Source organism: Lygodium microphyllum, chromosome 6 (assembly GCF_053477565.2).
Source record: "Lygodium microphyllum isolate KBCC chromosome 6, Lygodium_microphyllum_v1.1.10, whole genome shotgun sequence".
Lineage (NCBI taxonomy): Eukaryota > Viridiplantae > Streptophyta > Polypodiopsida > Schizaeales > Lygodiaceae > Lygodium > Lygodium microphyllum.
In genome coordinates this window covers 45,879,884-45,899,421 of record NC_141140.1, presented here as the reverse complement: position 1 = coordinate 45,899,421, position 19,538 = coordinate 45,879,884, and the positions used below count along the sequence as shown (strand labels likewise).

Below are 19,538 nucleotides of genomic sequence, written 5' to 3'. Positions count from 1 at the left end.
ATATCTTTGCTGTCCATCAGCCTGATTTGGTGCTCTCACTGATGCATATCAGCTGTATGCAGGGACTGATCAGGCCATCTTGTATTCAGCATTCATTTTAAGTTCAGTGCAGTCTATTCCTTGCATTCTCTGCATTCTTTTCAGTCTCTCTTGTCCCTTCCCTCTCCATCTTCATGTATCTGTTCTGTTGCACACTCTCTTTGGTGCATTTTGCGTTACTTTCTTGTAGTGCAAGTATTCAAGATCTGGGCTCGATGAAGAAGAAATTTTATGTGCAATAGTAAAGTAAAGATTTAGCTTTTTGTAGTCTGTGATTGGTGCCTTTCTGGTTAAAAAAGCTAGTACCCTTGTGTTAGGACTAAGTTAGGCAATGCATTTTTGTTTGAATGTTTGTCATAATGTGAAGTGCAGGGATTTATGCTGGTAGATTTCATGTAAAGCTGCTAGTTCAGACTTGGTTGTGGCTTGTATGGTTGAGAAATTACTAAATGTTTTTGGCTGTTCTCAGCTCTCAATATCAGCCTCACGTCTGCGAGATAGGGACTTGACCTCAAAGGTATGAGCATAACAAAGCTTTTCTACTTCGGTGCAATCTTCTTGTTATATGCAGAAGGTTTCTTGTTTGTATGAAAGTTCCTTTATGAGCTGTGAAGGTGTGAGTGGATGTGTTTTTGAATCAATATTTTTGTATGTGCAGAGTGATCCTTTGGTTGTTCTTTACATCAAGAACAAGAATGGCAGTCTGGAGGAGCTGGGACGAAGTGAAGTTGTACTCAACTCTTTGGAGCCAAAGTGGGTCACAAAGCTGCCCGTTCTGTACCATTTTGAAGAAGTTGAGGTTTTGCTGTAAGTATTTGCAAGGTTAAGGTGTTATTGTTTCAGTTTTTCTGTAAGAATCCAGGTTTAAGTCAAGGTTGATAGTTAATAGGAAAATAAGTTTCTTGGTTTCTTCTCTTTGAAACAGGTTTAGAATTTATGATGTGGATACAGCCTTCAACAGCATTCCAACCAAGGTAGAATAATTAAAATTCTGAAGTGAGACACAGCTTTATCGTCCCCTATAGTTCTTTTACATTCACTTTGGTAGGCTTAGAATCTTCAGAGGAGATGCCTGAAACTCTTATTAAGCAATCACTCACATTGGAGAGTAGTTTCTTTCCTTGATTCCAAGGATCTGATCTGTGTTCTGGTTGTATTAATTTTGCCAGTAAGATCAGATTGGTGTTGCAGCTCTGTGCTGTTATATACATTCTGAAGGAAAAGGAAGAGGGACTTCATTAGCTTGTGGACTTATGATGCTACATATATTTCAAATTTAATGGTGAACTTATGATTCTGATTCTGATGGAATCTTGTCTTTTTCAGAGCATACCATTGCAGCAACAACAGTTTCTTGGTGAAATGGAGTGCGCTTTATCACACGTATGATAGCAGCTGACCTGCATGTACTCTTACATTAAGTCTTGACCTTCGCGTTCTCTATCGTTTTGTGTCGTCTTTTTAAAAGAGCCTTATATCTGGACTCTTTGTCTAGGAAGGACCTTTAATCGGTTGAGTTGAATGAAAATGTTACATACTGCTCAAACTAGTATAGCATCCATAAATACATTAGTAAGGTTGTTTTAAAAAACAGGCATATTTTACATACTATGATTTGTGAAAATGTAATATATTTGAACTTATGTGTTAATATACCAAGGGTATCTCACCTACAAGTACCTTCTCTCTCACAAAGTGGTAGTGCACCTCAATTTGTTTTGTCCTAGCATGGAGCACTAGGTTCTTAGCTAGCTATATGTTGCTCATGTTATCACCGGACAGCAGATGCTATCATCGTAGACTTAGAAGAAGAGAGAAAGCTAGCCCACAAAGCATTGCAAAGCATAGTCGAATACAATAGAGACCAGCAAGTGAGGAGCCAGAGGCAAAGCACGGAGTTGCGAGAGGTGCAGCGAGTGCTGAACTTAGCTGGTAGAAACCGAACGGATCACGAGAGAGCTATCGTAAATTTCGCGTTTGTTTTGGATTGTAATCCAATGGTTAAGCTTTCCCCACACTCCTCATAGGGAGTCCCTACACATATCGATGTAAAACACCACGTAAGCATAGATAGAGGAGGCACCCCTCGGTTGATAGCATGTATGTCACAAAATTCACTCTTTTTTTAAACGTTCTAGGAGATATATATATTTTCCTCACTAAATAGTCCCTAAGGAAACCGATCGTCTAAACCTACAGGGAGAGAGTGGGATTGGGACAGCGTGCTGAAAATGCTTCAACCATTCCTCAAACAACTGCCTCGCCATCCATGCTTTGTTTTGCATGGACATTACAACCTCTTCTTCACACTCCAACAAATAATTTTGCATGGCTTTCTTGCCTTTGAAGATGTAGTACCCTGGCAAAGCATAACCAGCTGCATTTACACAACTCAAGATAGTCAACCACTCTCTACTATCGAGGTTCATGCCATATACATTTTTGGACCCTTTTCTAGCTAAGACACGTATACCCCTATCCTTACTTCCTTGTTCTCCAGTCTCATTGGCATTCCATATGTGTTGAGGACACTAAAAATAATTCCGAAGGGCATATTCCATGTTTCTGGTCTAGTCTAAAGGAGATATCTACTTGCACTTGTTCATCACAACTTCTATTGATGTCCCCCTTGCACAAGCTAGGGTTTGCTTGTCACCGTGAGACTCACATTCAACTTAGATCTCAAATGTGTGCACCTTATATGTGCACAACTTAATTATTCCAAGAGTATAGTTGAAAGTTCATGACCTTGTGAGAGTTGAGATTAGAAGTCATCTAAGGACAATACTTTGATGTCCCTAGGAATGCTATGATATCCCCAACATTCACATCTTTAGTGCAAGCTAAAGCATGCTACCTACGACGGTGAGTGTCATGGGGCGAGCATTCGTCTAAGAGGGCGGTAATAGTAAATAGCGGTTGCAACTAGCAAGAAAGGATGCAAATCAAGTGCAAGGTGCTAGCATTTATTTGGAAAGCCTTATAGTTTTCAAATTTCATTATATAACTTAGGTACTATCATCTCCAATGCACAATAAATCTAGTAACATTATTATTGTGTAATCTTGATTTGAGATTTGGGCTCACTCCTATGCCTGTTTTATTAGTTTTGATAGACTCTCAAGGTTAAATAAAAGTGATCTATTTAACTTTCATCTTAGGATGGCTCATGGACATTAAGAAAAGCATGTGATTATATGTTGGGTATGATTATGGGCTATAAATCCATTGACTAAGTATGCTTAACACTCAGAGGGATGCAAGGTCAAAATGTTTTTGTGAGCGAAACTCACAGATGAGATCTTGCGTGAGCTTGAAAATACACATGGCGTTTTTGCTCTTCAAAGAGTCGATCGCCTCATATGAGGGCCAAGGGGGGTTAGGTTGGAGTTCTAACCCTTGAATGAGGTCCCACAAATCTTGGAGTCCAAAATATGCCACAATAAGCTAGACCAAGTTGTATAGTTCGAGCCATTGAAATAAGTCTTGTTAGTAAATGCATGCTTGAGGGGGTCAGGTTGGAGTTCTAACCCTTAAATAAGGTCCCACAAACCTTGGAGTCCAAAACATGCCACAATAAGCTAGACCAAGTTGTATAGTTCAAGTCATTGAAATAAGTTTTGTTAGTAAATGCATGCTTGGCTGTAGTGGATAAATGGTAGGTTGTTGACATGTTAGATAGGTGGGTGGCATTGAGATGATTAGTGGTTTACTATGTGCTACATGCAACACACAAAGTGCATGTCATGGTGACTATAGGTGACAAGTGTTTGGACCAAAGAAGGTGTCTGACAAGTGTGAAGTGCATGCATAGAAAAGATTTAGGATGATCCATTAGGCAGACATGTTGGCAAATTGTGTGGCTACATGACATACTGGAGGTGCTTGATACTCATAGGTGGACACCCTTGCATGTAGGTCTCCATCTCTGTTTGTTTAGGAGTGGAACTCTACCATCGCTGCATTGCCACCACTTGGCTGAGGGATATGATTTAGACCTATGGGATACATGCCTAATGGGATGGTACTCCTTGTGGTGAATCGTGGAATGGATGAGTGCGTATGTAGCAAAAGAAGATGGAATTTGTGAAATGGGTGGAATAAGGGGAATTGAGATTGTGAAGGCTGATTTCAATTGAGTGAAGATGAAGTGCCAACAGCAAATTCATTGGAATGAGCATGTTACATAGAGGTATTATTTGACATTTTGCTTCTATATTTACCTCTTGCATTCATATGCTTTTATGCATTTGGGTCCTCATATTACTTACAGCCGTTACTTGTGCTTTAGATGGACAAATGAAAGGACTTGCAAAAATTTTCTAGATATATAGCTTGCACCTTATTTGATTGAAAGGATGATAGTGGATAGCTCATAGTTTCCAAATCGATGTATTCTATTTCCATTGAGGGTCTCCGTTTTGCACCAACATAGATCTTCAATTAATGTGCATGCTTCTCTTGGTTTTAGGCTTAGTCAATGGAATGATATGTTGAAGGGGATGTGAGAGGTCGATAACAATCATAGGGGCTCCAAGCTCTCTCTAATCTTTGGCTCAGGGGACATGCGTATTTCTCTTTAGTGAGAACTATTGGGAATAAAGGCCTCGTGCCTTTTAAATGTGCTCGGGTGTGAACACACCCTTAGCACTTGTACTTACACATATATATCTATCTAAAAACCCAAAGGTACACTCTCGTCATTGTACCTGAAAACGTGCTCACTCTCTACTCTGTTCTCTCTCACTCTCTATGTCTTTCACTGCGCATAGTGACATTCTGTCTCGATCTCCGTGCCTAACCGGTCCCTACAAACTGGTATCAGAGTTGTGGTTGAGGCGTTCGTGCCTCTTGGAGTTCGAACAGGAAAGGCGAGCAGGAGAGTCACCGACGGGACGTGTAGGCAGTGGGCAGTGGCAGACGGCAGTCAGTCGCAGCGAGATCAGACGATTGCTGGAGACCAGGCGACAAGTGCAGAGACAGCCGACTGGAGCAGGCGTGGACGAGGCGCACGACGGGCAGAGCGGGCAGCAGAGCTGATGAGGACCAGCGAGTAGGCGGCGTGAGTGATTGGGTGACCAAGCATTGTTGCAAGCAGGCGGTGTGAGGGATCAGCGGGCGACCAGGCATCGTCGCAAGTAGGCCAGCAGATGTCGTCAGCATCACGCGACGCGACACGAACTTCACGGCGAGTGACTTCATGCCAACGCGACCAGTCCTGAGCGGACGGTCAACGTCAGACGTGACGTTTTTTTTCCTCTCGTCATTTTGCCGGCAAATTCTTGGAATTTTTTTTTCCTCTTCCCTTACCAAGCATTCGCGTGCACAAGCACAAAAGGTCAGATTTGTGCAATCTTGACCCAGAAATTTGGGGCTTCTCCAAATTGAGTACTGTTCACGCAAAATTGAGGCATCTTTGTTAGAAATTGCAGACATTATGCGTATATGAATTGGGAATTTTGCCACAATTATTGAAATTTTGCTCATCTGAGTGAAATTTCTCAACATTGGACCCATAAAATTTGGGGCTTTTCCCAGATTTGGGGATTGTGATGCAGGACAAGCAAATCTGTCTCAGAAATTACAGGAATTTGTGACATTTTGTCCCTGATATTTGGGCCTTTTTATGTACATGCGCAAATTGGGCTGAAATTTACCCAATTTCTTGACATTGATGCACATTAGACCCCGTGCAATTTGGGGCTTTTGCAGTTTGGGCAAAATTTGTGCAGCATTTGGTCATTTTATGTACATGTAGGTTGAATTCCGCCCAATTTGGACATCAACACTAGGTAAAATTTGGGGGTTTTGCTGAAATTGCTCTATTTTGGCAAAACTGGCCTGTCCTATGTATGATAGAGAAAATGCAGATGTGTGTTTGATGCTTTGAGCACATTAAGGAACGCATGCTTCATATGTAGCTGATAAACCAGCCATCTCCTACGGTTGGCCAAAGAAACCAGCCGTGGTTGGTGCTTATCCACAGTGCCGTTACTGTGGTATTTGGTCTTAAAGCCCCATTTAACTTCAATCACCTTATGAATAGGCTGTGCACAAGATTCCAAGCGCCATTTTTCTCTATGGCTGCTAGAATTTGCCAATTCTATGGGCAATGCCTAATGTTTTAGTTATTTGGTTTGTAGTGTGAACACAGCCATATTAATAAGTTGTTTCACTACTTCTAAAGTTAGTTCTAGAGTTAAATTAACTCTAGTTGAGTTAGGGATAGGTCTAACTTACTTAAGACCTATTGTACTTTCATTTCATCATTCTAGCACTAGCATATATAGTAGCTAAGAAATGTGTTTCTTTGAATTTGAAACTTACGAAACGTTTTTTAAAGTACGAAGCGTTTCTAAGAGTAAAAAATGTGGGCCTTTTTTTTTTGGTAACCTAGAACATATTTTTTTTTAAAATAATAACTATTGGGCAATGTTAAACATGATGATGATGATGTGTAATGACTTGTGAGGGCTTAAGATTTTGGATGAGACTAATTTTTTTGTGATTTTGTTTAGTTATTGGACTTTGTCAATCTAGTATCTATTCTTGACTTGAGAGTTGATTATTTTATGACTTTAGTCTCATTTATGAGTTATTTATGATATATTATGATTCATTTTTGATTTTGACATTTTGTCAGTTTGTTTTGAAATGAGAATCATGATGTTGCAACTTGACTCAATCCATATTGTAGATAGGCTATTTACATGTTTATTTGAATTTTCTTTGTTTGATATATATGAATCATAATGTTTGAGTTTTAAACCATACAAAAGGTTGTCCATAGACTAACTTTGACATAAGTGACAAGTCAATAATGGATCATGGATATGTAATGTATTATTCTCAATTGACTTTAATATCACTCAAGCTCAATTGGCCATTCTTTGTTTAAGAGAGAGTTGCATAGAGGTTTAGAACCTCTTTTCCTAGTCCAAACTATTAAAAATCCCTATATAAAAAAACCCACGTTTCTTTTTTTACCCCCTCTTGAAAGAAACTTATGAAACACGTTTCTATAGGATTTTGACATTTTTGGCTGCTAAGCTAGCATACTTTGAGCGTGGAATCACTACCCACTCTTGCTCATTGTCTTGTGTTCACACACACACACACACACACACACACTCTCTCTCTCTCTCTCTCTCTCTCTCTCTCTCTCTCTCTCTCTCTATTTTCAAGATTTGATATCAAAGTAACTTCTACGCACGGATTTCGAATAGCCACCGTCAACAAGTGCGGCTCCGCTAAGCTTCTGTTGCAATAGCCGGAGGAAGAGAAGTTTTTGTTTTGGAGGAGATCTTGATGTTGTTTTCAGCCTGTATGCTGTCCCGTATGCAATCTAGCATGTAACTTTGGGCACATAGCCTTTGTTAGACCCGCTCGTAATATTCTCAGCCTTGACTGCTATTTTGTATAGATCTAAGAAAAAACGCAGAATGCTAATTTTCCAAATTCGAGGGTTTTTGAAAATTTTTACAATTTTTCATCAGTCTTGCTCATCTCATATTGAATTTCGAAGAAGTATTCACTTTTGAAAATTCATAAATTTTGGGGAGAATCGATATTAAAATGTTAGAATTTGTAATTTTGTGGGCATGCATTACAAGACATGTGTACAACAACAGTATACAGCAGTGTATTGCTGTTATTATTGTGTCTGAGTGCTGATTTGGATGACATTGTGCACACTTTGGCATTTGTGTGACAATTTGGCATGTGTTTGACAATCTTGAAGGATTTTTGGTACTCTAAGGATTACACACACATACTAGAGCTTTGCAGTATTTAGTTGTAGACTTTTGCTTGTTTCAAACAACATGGCATGTTAGGGCAAGAGTGGTTAGAGTAGTATCCTTGGTGTCCTCACTCTAGAGGACAAGCATGATGGCTCCAACTGCCCACTATGGAGCTTTATGATCTGCAACCTTCTTCGTTAGGAAGGACTTGTGGTAGTATGTTATAGGTGACTTGTAGCGAGCAGGAGGTCTTGCAGCTCAGACACCTCAGTGTCATGCTCGAGGACAGGTTGCTTGTGCTATTGTTGCTGCTGCTCCTTTCTCTCCTATGGAGGATCAAAGGAAATGGGATTCAAAGGATACTTAAGCACTTTCCTTGATAGCATTGTTAGTAAGAGGGGCCATCATTCCGTATATTTGGTCTTGCAAGACCTCAAAATCAGCATGGGACATACTTGAGCGTATGTTTGCTGCCTACAATGAGGTCAGGATCTCCTACTTTCGAAGAGTGTTGGTAAATGCAAACGTGGATGAGGGTGATAGCATGATGGATCAAGTTACTCATATATAGGATTTGCATGAGTAGTTGCTCAATGTTGATGAGATTATTCAGGATGGTAAATTAGTGAACGTCACCCTAAACTCTCTTTGAGAGTCGTATCTTGGTTCACACCTCTTTGATATTGTCATTGAGGGGGAGGGGCAGTAGCCCCTTACTTTTGTAGAGTTGGAAGGCCTCTTGTTGTAAGAGGAGTAGATTCGAAAGAATGTTGCATTGTGTTTAGGTGATGTGGCTATGCTTTCCAAGTTCAATGGCAAAGAGAAAGTCAAGAAAAATGCAAAAAATCAGCAAAAGGGTGATGTTAGACAGCCATCAAACAAGGTTGTTCGAGACTTAGATAAGTCTAAAAAGAAGGGAAAATGCCATTGTTACAAGAAGCCCGGTCTTCAACCAACTTGGTAGAGGAGGATTATGCATGCCTCACATAGAGTTATTATTCCTCTATGGCCGATTCAACATTTATGCTGTTGCAACGCAACAAACATGGTATTTTGACATTGATGCTTCAAAGCACATCACTTTTAGAAAGTGCTTGTTTGCTTCTTTGTATTCAGCCCTTGTTGGGAAGTGCGTTACATGTGCTAATAACATCAGTTATGATTGTGACATTGGAACAATCACTATTATTGCTATAGATGGTTCAGACTTAATGCTTCTAGATATATTGTTTGTACTTGGCATTAAAAAGAACTTGTCTATTTTTGCCTTCAATAAGTATGGCTTTTAGGTCATCTTTGAGGATGACAAATGCATTGTGAGAGATAGAGGGATGTGGAGGTCGTCCAACACCTTGTACAAGGGTTTATTCATGTTAGATGCTTATGACCGATAGCCTCATGATGCTTTGACAGTCACTAGTCTTACATCCACTATGCAAAATGCGAAGCTTTGGTATGTCCTTTATGGACATATGAGCTTTTGGAGTTTGATGACTCTTTAGAGGTGTCATATGGTAGATGCATTGCTGCTAGTAGAGACTCGACCTTCTCATGCTTGCAAGGGATGTATTTTGGGCAAGATGCATAGGTTTGTCTTAAAAAAGGATGGTGCCGCGTGCGTGCTGTTTCAAAAATGCAGCTTATTCACTCTGACGTTTGTGGTCCCATGAGGACACATGCACTTGTGATCATCTTTAATTTGTTGCATTTATTGATGACTACTCGAGGTATACATGGGTGTATAGGTTGAAGGCAAAATTTGATGTATTCATGCATTTTAAACATCTTGTGGCTAAGCTTGAGATTGAAATTGGTTTAAAATTGCAGACACTAGATAGAGAGGGGCATTTTAAACATCTTGTGGCTAAGCTTGAGGCTGAAATTGGTTTAAAATTGCAGACACTTCACATAGATAGAGGGGGGGAGTACATATCTCATGCATTTCAGACATATTTGTTGGATCATTTCATTATGTATCAAGCCACTATTAGAACGACTCCTCAGTAAAATGGAGTTGTTGAAAGGAAAATCATACTTTTATGGAAATGACTTGTTGTATGTTGAAAAGCAAGGGGTTGCCACATAAATTTTGGTTAGAAGGGCTTTAGTGTGCCAATCATGTATTAAATTGTGTACCTACAAAGACTTTGAAGACAATCCCATTGTTTGAAGCTTGGCATGGCAAGAAACCCAAAGTTGACTACTTTTGAGTGCATATGCTATGCACATGTTTCAGAAGAGCTTCATGGGAAGCTTGGTGACAAGGCTGTAAAATGCATTTTTATTGGCTACAGTTTGGAAAGCAAAGGTTATCGCATGTATGATCCACACACGAAGAAGGTATTTATTAGTAGAGATGTCATATTTACTGAAAAGGCAGCATTTTCTCATGACTGGTTTCAAATGCCAACCACACATGACATTGATAATGTTTATGAAGGCCTTTTACCACTTTCTTTGGAGTCCATGCCTGTTGTAATTGGCAGGACAAATCTGTTACAACAAGCTTTTGCTACTCCATATGCTCTTGAACAATAGATTATTGATGAGAGTTTGTTACATGCGGTGGAGACAGCAGTTCAGCATGAAAGGGCTATTGTAAATGCGGCAAGAACAGTCCCAAGATGGTTGTTACAAACTCTCCAGAAGAGTAAAATGGATGACCGAGTACCTTAGCACAGTAGAAGGGTTGCTAGGCATACAACACACGATGTAGAGGGGACACATTTGGCTGATATTACAGAAATAGATGATTGTGATGAGCATGTGTTTATAAGCTCACTATTGGATGATGATGAGTCTACTTTGTTGGCGATACTGAGCAAGATGTACATTGGATGCAAGCCATGCAAGAGGAGTTAGACTTCATTGTCACCAACTCTACATGGGATCTTGTGGATCTAACACTTGGCAAGAATGCCATTGGTACTAAGTGGGTTTTCACACTCAAACGTAAAGTTGATGGTACAATTATTAAGTATAAGGTACGGTTGGTAGCAAAAGGCTATGTGTAGGAGAAAAGCATAGATTATGAGGAAACTTTTGCTCCTAGATCTCATATGAGTATGGTGGGATGTGTAATTGTGATGGTTGCAAATTATGGTTGGAAAGTACATCAATTGGACATTAAGGCATCATTCTTGAATGGGGATTTGCATGAGAATGTTATATGTGTCACCACCACCAAGGTTTGTGGTTAAAGAGAAAGAGCATATGGTATGCAAGTTGCATAAGGCTCTTTATGGTCTCAAATAGGCTCCTCATGCATGGTAGTCCAAAATTGATGCTTACAAACCTATGTGGACTCCTACAAAGCTAGGCTTAATGTTGTTTATGCATGACAGTAAAGAGACGTTAGATGTGGCAATTTACAGCCAATGTTGGTTGTCTTAATTATCTTTGTAACACACACCTTGATATTGAGTATGTAGTATCTCAAGTGAGCATGTATATGCATAGTCTATGGACCATTCATTGGCAAGCTGTTAAGCGGATCTTCAGATATTTGCAAGGTATTGAGTCACATGCATTATTATTTCCTAGGGGGGAGACTTGCATCTGTGGGCTTACAATGATTCACATTGGATTGGTGATATAGACTCTAGGTAGTCTACTAGTGGACATTGTTTCTTTTTGGGCCGTTCATGCATTTTATGGCTAAGCAAGAAACATCCTACAGTGGCTACCTCGTCTTGTGAGGATGAGTACAGTGTAGCCTTTGCCACAACAATGGAATGTGTATGGTGCGTATATTGTTGGTTGATCTATAGATTTCTTTGGAGGGTCCTACATCCATTCTTTTTGACAGTTAGAGTAGTATTCAGTGGCATGGAATCTTGTGTTTTGTGCGAGCATGAAACACATTGAGGTACATTACCATTATGTTAGAGAGAGATGCTGTGCAGGAGAGATGAGTTTGATGTATGTTTCTACATAGGAGATTGTTACAGATATTTTCACCAAAGCACTTGCTCGTGAGAAGTTTGAGGCTTTTTGAAAGTCCTTTGGTGATAGATTTTCGTGTACTTCTATCACATTGGCATTGTAGAGGGGCCTTAAAAATTGCCAATTCTAGGTGTATTGCCCAATGTTTTAGTTATTTGGTTTGTAGTGTGAACACATCTACATTAACACTTCTAGGGTTAGTTCTAGAGTTAAATTAACTTTAGTTGAGTTAGAAGATAGGTCTAGCTTACTTAAGACCTATTGTACTTTCATTTTATCAATCTAGCACTGGCATCTTTTGAGCATGGAATTGCTGCCCACTCTTGCTAATTGTCTTGTGTTCACACACACTCTCTTTCTCCATTTTCAACAGTGGCCTCTAACTATTGCTCCATAGCCTTCCCTCAATGTGTTGAGTGCAAAGCCTTCTTCACGGAGGTGGGCTTTCTATTATGTATGACATTAGTCATCAAATAGTATTAGAGAGTATTTCACGTGTCCAATGAGAAGGGCAGTACTTCTCTCGTTGCTTTGCCTTTGATGAAGTTTTTGAAACGTCCACCATTGTTGACTCTGTGGGTGAATTCGATGGTGAAGCAAACTCCTCCATTGACAGTGAAGTCTCAAGAGGCATAGGTGATGGTGGAGCTTGAGGATGGAGCTCGCTTGAAGCTTGCACTTGGATTGTGGAGCTACCGGAGTGCGTGGGAGAGGAGGTAACTCGAACGGTACGGAGGTAAGCTCACTACACCCGTAGATATGGATGGGGCGTCGGCTATGTGAGAGGTAGCTATTAGTGCTTGGCTTGGAACGCTTGAAGCAATAAGCGGTCCGTGGGTCTTGGCGGTTGAGCGAAAGCTCCCACATTATGGTTCCGTTTTCGGGACTAACGGATTCAAGTCTTGAGCGCTTGCGCGCTTCGAATCGAGCATCGAAGTAAGGGTTTTCCCCGAACCGATGCTTGAGATAGGTAGGAAGTGAGGGGGTTGAAGATGGTATTCGATCTCCTTGGCAAGTAGGTTTTTTGCTTTTTTGAGATTTATGTTGTGAGATGGAGTAGTGTAGGTATTTACTTTGTGATTTGGATGCATTAGAGTAGGAGAAACAAAGAAAACAAACATTAGGATTTACTGTTGCAAAACAGGGCAAAAATCGTGCAAAAAATAGTAAAAAGCTCGCTTGTGATGCCTAAGATCGGTAAGTGAACGATTGGGGGCATCAATACCATACCCGGGAAGGGGTATAAGGGCCAAGAGTGGCAAGAAAGGCCACATTGTGCATTGCAAGGTTTCAGGAGAGCAGGGGAGAAGAGGAAAGCTTCGTGAGTGGATCCGCTTCGATCTTGTCATCCGAGAGATATTCGCCTAGCCCAGGTAATCCTACACCTTCCCCTACACGAGTAGGTTGGATCTGGAGCTGCTTAACTAGGGGGAAGGCCTCGAATGATCGGCACGGCGAATTTCGTAAGGACCAGCAAAAAAATGCGCCGCGCTCGGCGTGTCCGAGTGACGGCGATTCTGGGCCGAGTCTCAGAATCGGCCCTCGGACCACTTGACTCGGCTCTCTTGACCACTCGACTCGGCCCTCGGCCACTTGGTCATCAGACCATTCGGCCACTACCATGCGAACATCCACCGCTCGGCCCGTCCCAATTGAGCACTCCGACTAACTCGGAATTCAGTCCACTCGGCCCTCTTGACTCGGCCTCAGCCCACTCAGCCCTCCTGACTCGGCCTCGGCCCACCCGGCCCTCGGACATCTAGGTTCGGACTGGCCGAATTTGGCATTCGGACAGTTACATACGACCCCTTCTACTCGGCTCTCGGACGGTCCGAATTGGGCATTCAGCCCCTGTAATTCGGATCTATTGGGCCGAATTTAGATTTCCTCAAATTTTTACCTGAAGACGGTAAAATTGACCAAGAGACCACATAGAGCCGAAACCCTATGACAGGTCGATCATGGGGTTGAATCTTAAAGCAAGTAGTTTAAAATTTGGCCATAAACGGTCTCTCAGATCACGTATGGCATTTACCGTAACAGCCCTGCGGGCCCGGGGAGGGGGGGGATTGCCCCCCCTGGACCCTCGCAGAGGGGGCTCTGTCTCCTCTGCACCTCCCCCAAGTAGGTTGGAGAGAAAACGCGCGCGGTGATAGGTCCTCCAAATTAGACCCTAGTGTAGTAATGGCTCTACATGAACATGGATTTTCATTGACAAAAGAGCAACTAGAAGCCCATACCCGAACCGAGAGAAACAGAGACCCTAGACCCTCAATGGGCCAATCCAGCCAACAAGGGCAAGAAGGCCACACTGCGAAAACACATACGTGTTGCATTCGGACTGCATCTAGTCAAAGCGGAAAACAACAACATCAGGCTACGATAGCGAGAATGACTAGATTTGACAGTCCTGACAATAGATGCTCCTTGAATATCATTGCATTGACGAGCCAAGACATCAGTGGAGAATCCACGTCTGGTCGTGCAGTTGGGGACTCAAGGGCATTTGTCAGAAGGTTTAAATTTACAAGCCAAGACCCGGAAGATGAAGACATAGTACCACCTGCTTATCTTAGGGTCAAACTCACCGTGAAAAGAGAACATACTATCGATGGTCTGATTGATGAAGGAGCAGATTTTAATGTCTTGACCTATGAGGCGTAGACACTACTAGACCAACCAGAGCTGACACCGACTAATGCAACTCTTAGCCCTTATGGGAAACCTCCACAAGCACTCATAGGGAAGTGCAATATCCTTGCAACAATTGAAATTGAGAGCTTGCTTATTCTATTTCATGTTCCTCCAAATAGTGCTAAATACAGTAAAGAAACCCTCTTGAGAAGACCCTTCAAAAGGGCGACCAAATGTGAGGCTGACTATGTAGCTCAGAGGATACACCTGACACTACCAGGTGTGAGGATAGTCACAACCTTTAGCAAGGGTGACCTCATCGAACCTCGGGGGAAAGGCAAGGAAGGCACTGATGTAACAACCAAGCCTAGTAATGAGAGCAAGGAGTTGTGGGAGGAGTGGATGCAAGCGCAGGTTGAACGGAGAGAACTAGTGAGTGAGGCCATACTTGAAACAAAAAGGTCAGGAGACAAGGCCAAGGATAGGATTGGGACTTACAGATATCGTAGAAGACCATGAAAGAAGCCCAAGCCTTAAAGACGAAGGCATCAACGAAGAGCTAGCACAACGCCACGATGGATTTCCAAGGCGTTGCTTTGTGCTCAAGGGTATTATGTAGGCAATCGATGGATTTGGGTTCCAAAACCCCCTGCTAAACCACCTCTTCCAGAAGCCCAAATTATGTCAAAAGCAAAGAGACATAGGAGGAAATCTAAACGAAAATCCAAGTCTCGAACCAAAAATATTGGAGCGATTGAGCCCCTCACGATTGAAATCAAGAAACCGAACAGGATCTATCAAAAATCAGATCCTCAGCTTACCGTGCTTAGCAAGCAGATATCTGAGGTAACTGTCGAGCGTGCACGAGGTCCACTAGTGGCCAAGCAGCCTTTGACTTCCCAAGAGGATAATGAGCACCACAGGCACAACATCGCTCATGATAAGGCTGATTGCTCAACAAAGCTAATGACAGAATCGTCTAACAATGACGAGCAAATCATTTAGCTAGTGCCAAGCCCACCTAAGAGTCCTAGATCTCCTACATCCTCTTTTTCCAAACAGACACAGGAAGCACAACAGCGGTCGTCAATGGCGGCTACTCACTCCCAATCTCTATCTCCATCAAAGCTTCCAAATATCCAAGAGGAGGGACATGACACTAGCCGTAGCTCTCGGCCCAAGGATATGCCTGTGCAATCCAATGTGACCGGATCAACTCATGCTCGATCTACACAGATGAATGCTCAAAGGGCAACAAAAGACGCGACCACTTCTGATCGCCCTAAGGACCGGACACCGCAATCCACCAATAGTAGCAAGTCCACCGAACTAGTTGCTAGTACTTCAAATCAGGGATCACAGCAGTCACAGCCCTTGGCCGTGACAATGCCCCTTGTGGAACGTATCCTTAGTAGTTCACCTGTGGAGGAGGTGTCGCAACCAACTTCATTAACAACTCCAAAGCGCCCAAAGCCTAGGCTGGAGGAGTTAAACACATGGGAATTGGCGGAAGAGCTAGACTCTTCCAAAAGGGAGACAGTCGTACCCTCACAACCTGGCGAGGCTAGTCAGCAAGCCACGGCTACGACCCATGTGGACACCTTAGAGACAGGAAATGCTACGGCCCAACCAAGCACAACAACGGTTGACCTAGTCCAGGGCGCTGAGATGTTGAGAGATGCACCTTCACTGACCAAAAAGAAGAGGAGAAAACATCGAAAACAACAATAGTTGAAGGTGGTTGTGGATCCCAAGAACATTGAGACAAAGAGCGCTGGAGAGTTGACGAATAAAGCATCGAGTCTATCCATCGATGAACCCATTGATGCCTATCCTAATAGCGGTGAAACCTCAGACACATCCGTGTGCTTTGAAAAATCAAAGCAGTCGTTACCATCAATGGCTGCTTGCAACACTCAATCCACCGACAATAGAACTTGCATTGACCAGTCAAGGGTGGATATAGCGCTATCACAACAGGGTGACAAACCTATACGAGTCACATCTAAGGAAAACGATGACGCAATAACGAAGCCTCAGGAGAAACATGGAAACCCCAAGAGCGTCAGACATCCTAGCTTTGACCGATCCTGCTCATCTAGGCTTGAGCCCCCAGCTACGCTAAAGCCCAGGCAAACTCCTAGAACCTTGCATGAGATAGCAATCGAGCAAGCTCTCGTTGAACATAGAAGTGTCACCGAATGCTTGACTGAGTTGGACGCCAAGCTCAAGGTATTCGCACGCGTCTATGTCCTGGCAGACATGTGCGCATTCCCTAAAGAGCAGCTCGGAGAATACTTGTCATTTCCCTTATCTTGGGAAGAGCAAGAACATCTTGACGAGCACTATAACAGGCTCTTGCAGGAACGCATGCTACTCATCTTGGGCGATGAAGTCGACGAACTGCGCTTAACTGTCACATTCAATGATGCGCTTTGCCAACCAAATCTCTTAGAGATAGAGCAACTAAAGCGACTATCAGAGGACCGAAGTCAATTTGAACAGTGTTGGTGTGAAAACCGCGTTGCAATGGCCGAACTAGGAGCCCAGATCATGACAGTCTCGGAGGAGCGACTGGCCAAATGGCGGTCTCAAAGAGACTCCACCTATGTGGCACCAACCTCCCTTCGAGTGCTGACCGCTATTCGGGGTACAGACTTAGCTGAACCTAGCCAAGAAAACTCTTTGTTTGATAAGGTTCTCACTGAGGAGGAGTTACATGTTGCCAGTAGACTCGGGCAAGGTTCCATGCTACTCGATGTAGCAAAATATCTATCGGTATTGAGTAAGCTGCCACGTGTACTAGATGCGTGTGACATGCTCCAGTACAATCCCGAGTTCTACAATTGGTTTCTATCCTCGTGAAGTGACATGGATTCGTAAATAAGTATACATATAAACAATGATTTTTGTGTCACCTTGTATAGACACTATCAACACACACAAGCAATAATAGTCAAGCGCAGACAGAAGAGTTGGGGCCAACAGGCTAGGCTCGTCCGGTCCCCCTCTCACATGACCGTTTCCACCTCCGGCCGAAGGGCATGCACCCCGCATTGCCACCGTGGAAAGCCCTGACCAACATCTCTGATGATGTAAGCAGGGTGCAGTCCCGTTCTATACACCTTTCCCTTTCCGGTCCATCCTTCCGAGGATGAGCCCTGCCCCAAATTCATGACTACCAGCTGATGTAACTCGGCGTGAGCCAAGGTTTGCTAATGGTGAGAGGCTAAGTCAACATCATCACGGGGGCCACCCCACTACAACGAGCACATCACGTCCCACTCCGCCTCTTCTAGTTATATGCATTTGATAACCCATACTATAATTCAGCCCATGGGAACGGTCTTATTCCGTATCAAGGCCTAACCCTTGGTTTGCATATTGCAGATCCCCCACAAGAAAAACATGGAAAATCTAGGGCAGCTGGCTTGCAGAGACGCTCTCCGCGGACACGACGGGAACATGCGGCACATGCCCCTCCACCGGTGCGCTACGTGCCCACCCTCAAAAGGTATGCGAAGAAGCGAGGTCCTAAACGACACCGTCCCGGACGAAGGCCGAAGAATCCCCGGGCCAAGAAAGCCGAGACTCAAAGAAACGTGTAGCATGTGGCAACGCCAGTTGCACAGATCCCCAACGTACGCTCGGGCACCAGGTGCTCACGGAAAGAAAAGGCGGCTCGGGACAGGGAAGAATTTGATGAATTATTGACTTGTCAATGCCTTTGACTTGGGAGCATTTTGAGCTTTGAGTTATTTCTCTTGATTCAAGACCATCAGAATCAACTCCTCCTAATTAAGGGCATTTATCCACCTTGAAGCAATTGAGGCGGAGTAGAATGTACTATAAATGGGGGTAGTAATTGTGAAAGTAAGTTATTGGTATGACCTTGGAGGTGATTGTTTTCCTTGCATTTTGGATCTACATTTGCAATTGCCACTTTTTCGGGTTCAATGTTTGCATGTGTATCTCCAGAGATACTAAAGCTAGCCATCCTTTCATGGAGGGGTGTAATAACTTGATTAACTTAATTTAAACAAGTATAAAATTCACAAAAATTGAAAATGCGAATGTTATTACTTTAATCTTGGACAATGGATAGCTTGTTGACCCTAAAATTGGCGCCTCTTACGGTATTTCTTTAAGTTTTATTGCAAATGGATGGAGTAGAATTGAGATTCTGTGACCTTCTTCGCTACTCCAAGTGCCACTTGCTGTCAAAACTGACTAGTAAGCCTCGAAACCAATTTGCCCCTTGGTTTGCTTGGAGATTGGCTTTCACCTTGCGCCTTGAATGACAAATTCAGCTCGAAATCTGATATTGGCTTGTTGGCCTCTTGAATCTCCTTGAAATTCCTCAATTTCAATTGTTGAAATTCAAGTCCTAGGCTCTAAATTTTGAGCACGCATCTCGAGGTGGCTGTCAAACCTTAGTTTTTGTTGTAAATTAGGGTTTACAGTAGAGATTGTGTAAAATCTCTTCCTTTGATGACTCAAATGGTTAGATTCTGTTGAGATAACTTAAGAGATGGCTAGGGAAGGAGAGAGAATGCTGTGGAGAGAAATTTTAGAGTTTCATTGGGAGAAATGTTGAAAATCTGTTGTTGCCTTGCTTAAATAGCCATGGAAGCTATTACCTATAGCTTAGGACGACTAGAAAGATTGTTGCCTCCTCTTATATGTTGTCATTTGCACCAAAAGGACCTTGGGCCATTGTCACTTGCTCTTGGAGGGTTCCAAATTACTATCACTTACTGTAGGAATGGTCCTTGGTGGCTGCAAATCACATTAGCACCATCTCCTTACTCGCTAGCAACCTCCCCCTCTCTCACAATTATTGGAATAAACTTCCACCAGCCTCAAAAAATATTTTTTCCAGTTGCATAGGTAAGTTTTGTCAAGTGGTATCTTCTAATCTCATTTTTGAGCATTATCTAGCTTATCAAATTAATTTGTAGAATATCAATTCCAAAAATTAATTTCATAATTATTTTAGTGCCAAGAAAAAGCATTCCACTAGCCAATAATTAAATTGGCTAGGCCAAGTTTTCCCAAGTGTCCATGAGCGGTTATTGACCTCTAGATTGGCACTAATTAATTAATCAATGCCTAGTCTCTAATTTCACTACTAACATTAGTGGCCAACAAATTGGTCTAGGCTCAAATCTGACATTG

At 42.5% G+C, this 19,538-nt stretch overlaps 1 protein-coding gene across 3 annotated transcripts in view; it reads left to right on the top strand.

Moving 5' to 3' along the window:
• The window catches only part of LOC148034518 (protein BONZAI 1-like), a 127,124-nt gene that overhangs the window by 80,653 nt on the left and 26,933 nt on the right, over positions 1-19,538 (top strand). For all 3 annotated transcript variants that reach the window (XM_087679457.1, XM_087679455.1, XM_087679454.1), the window contains 4 exons: positions 509-556; positions 698-846; positions 965-1,013; positions 1,366-1,422. In XM_087679457.1, coding sequence (XP_087535583.1) covers positions 509-556; positions 698-846; positions 965-1,013; positions 1,366-1,422 — 303 coding nt within the window. The remainder of the gene's footprint in view (positions 1-508; positions 557-697; positions 847-964; positions 1,014-1,365; positions 1,423-19,538) is intronic.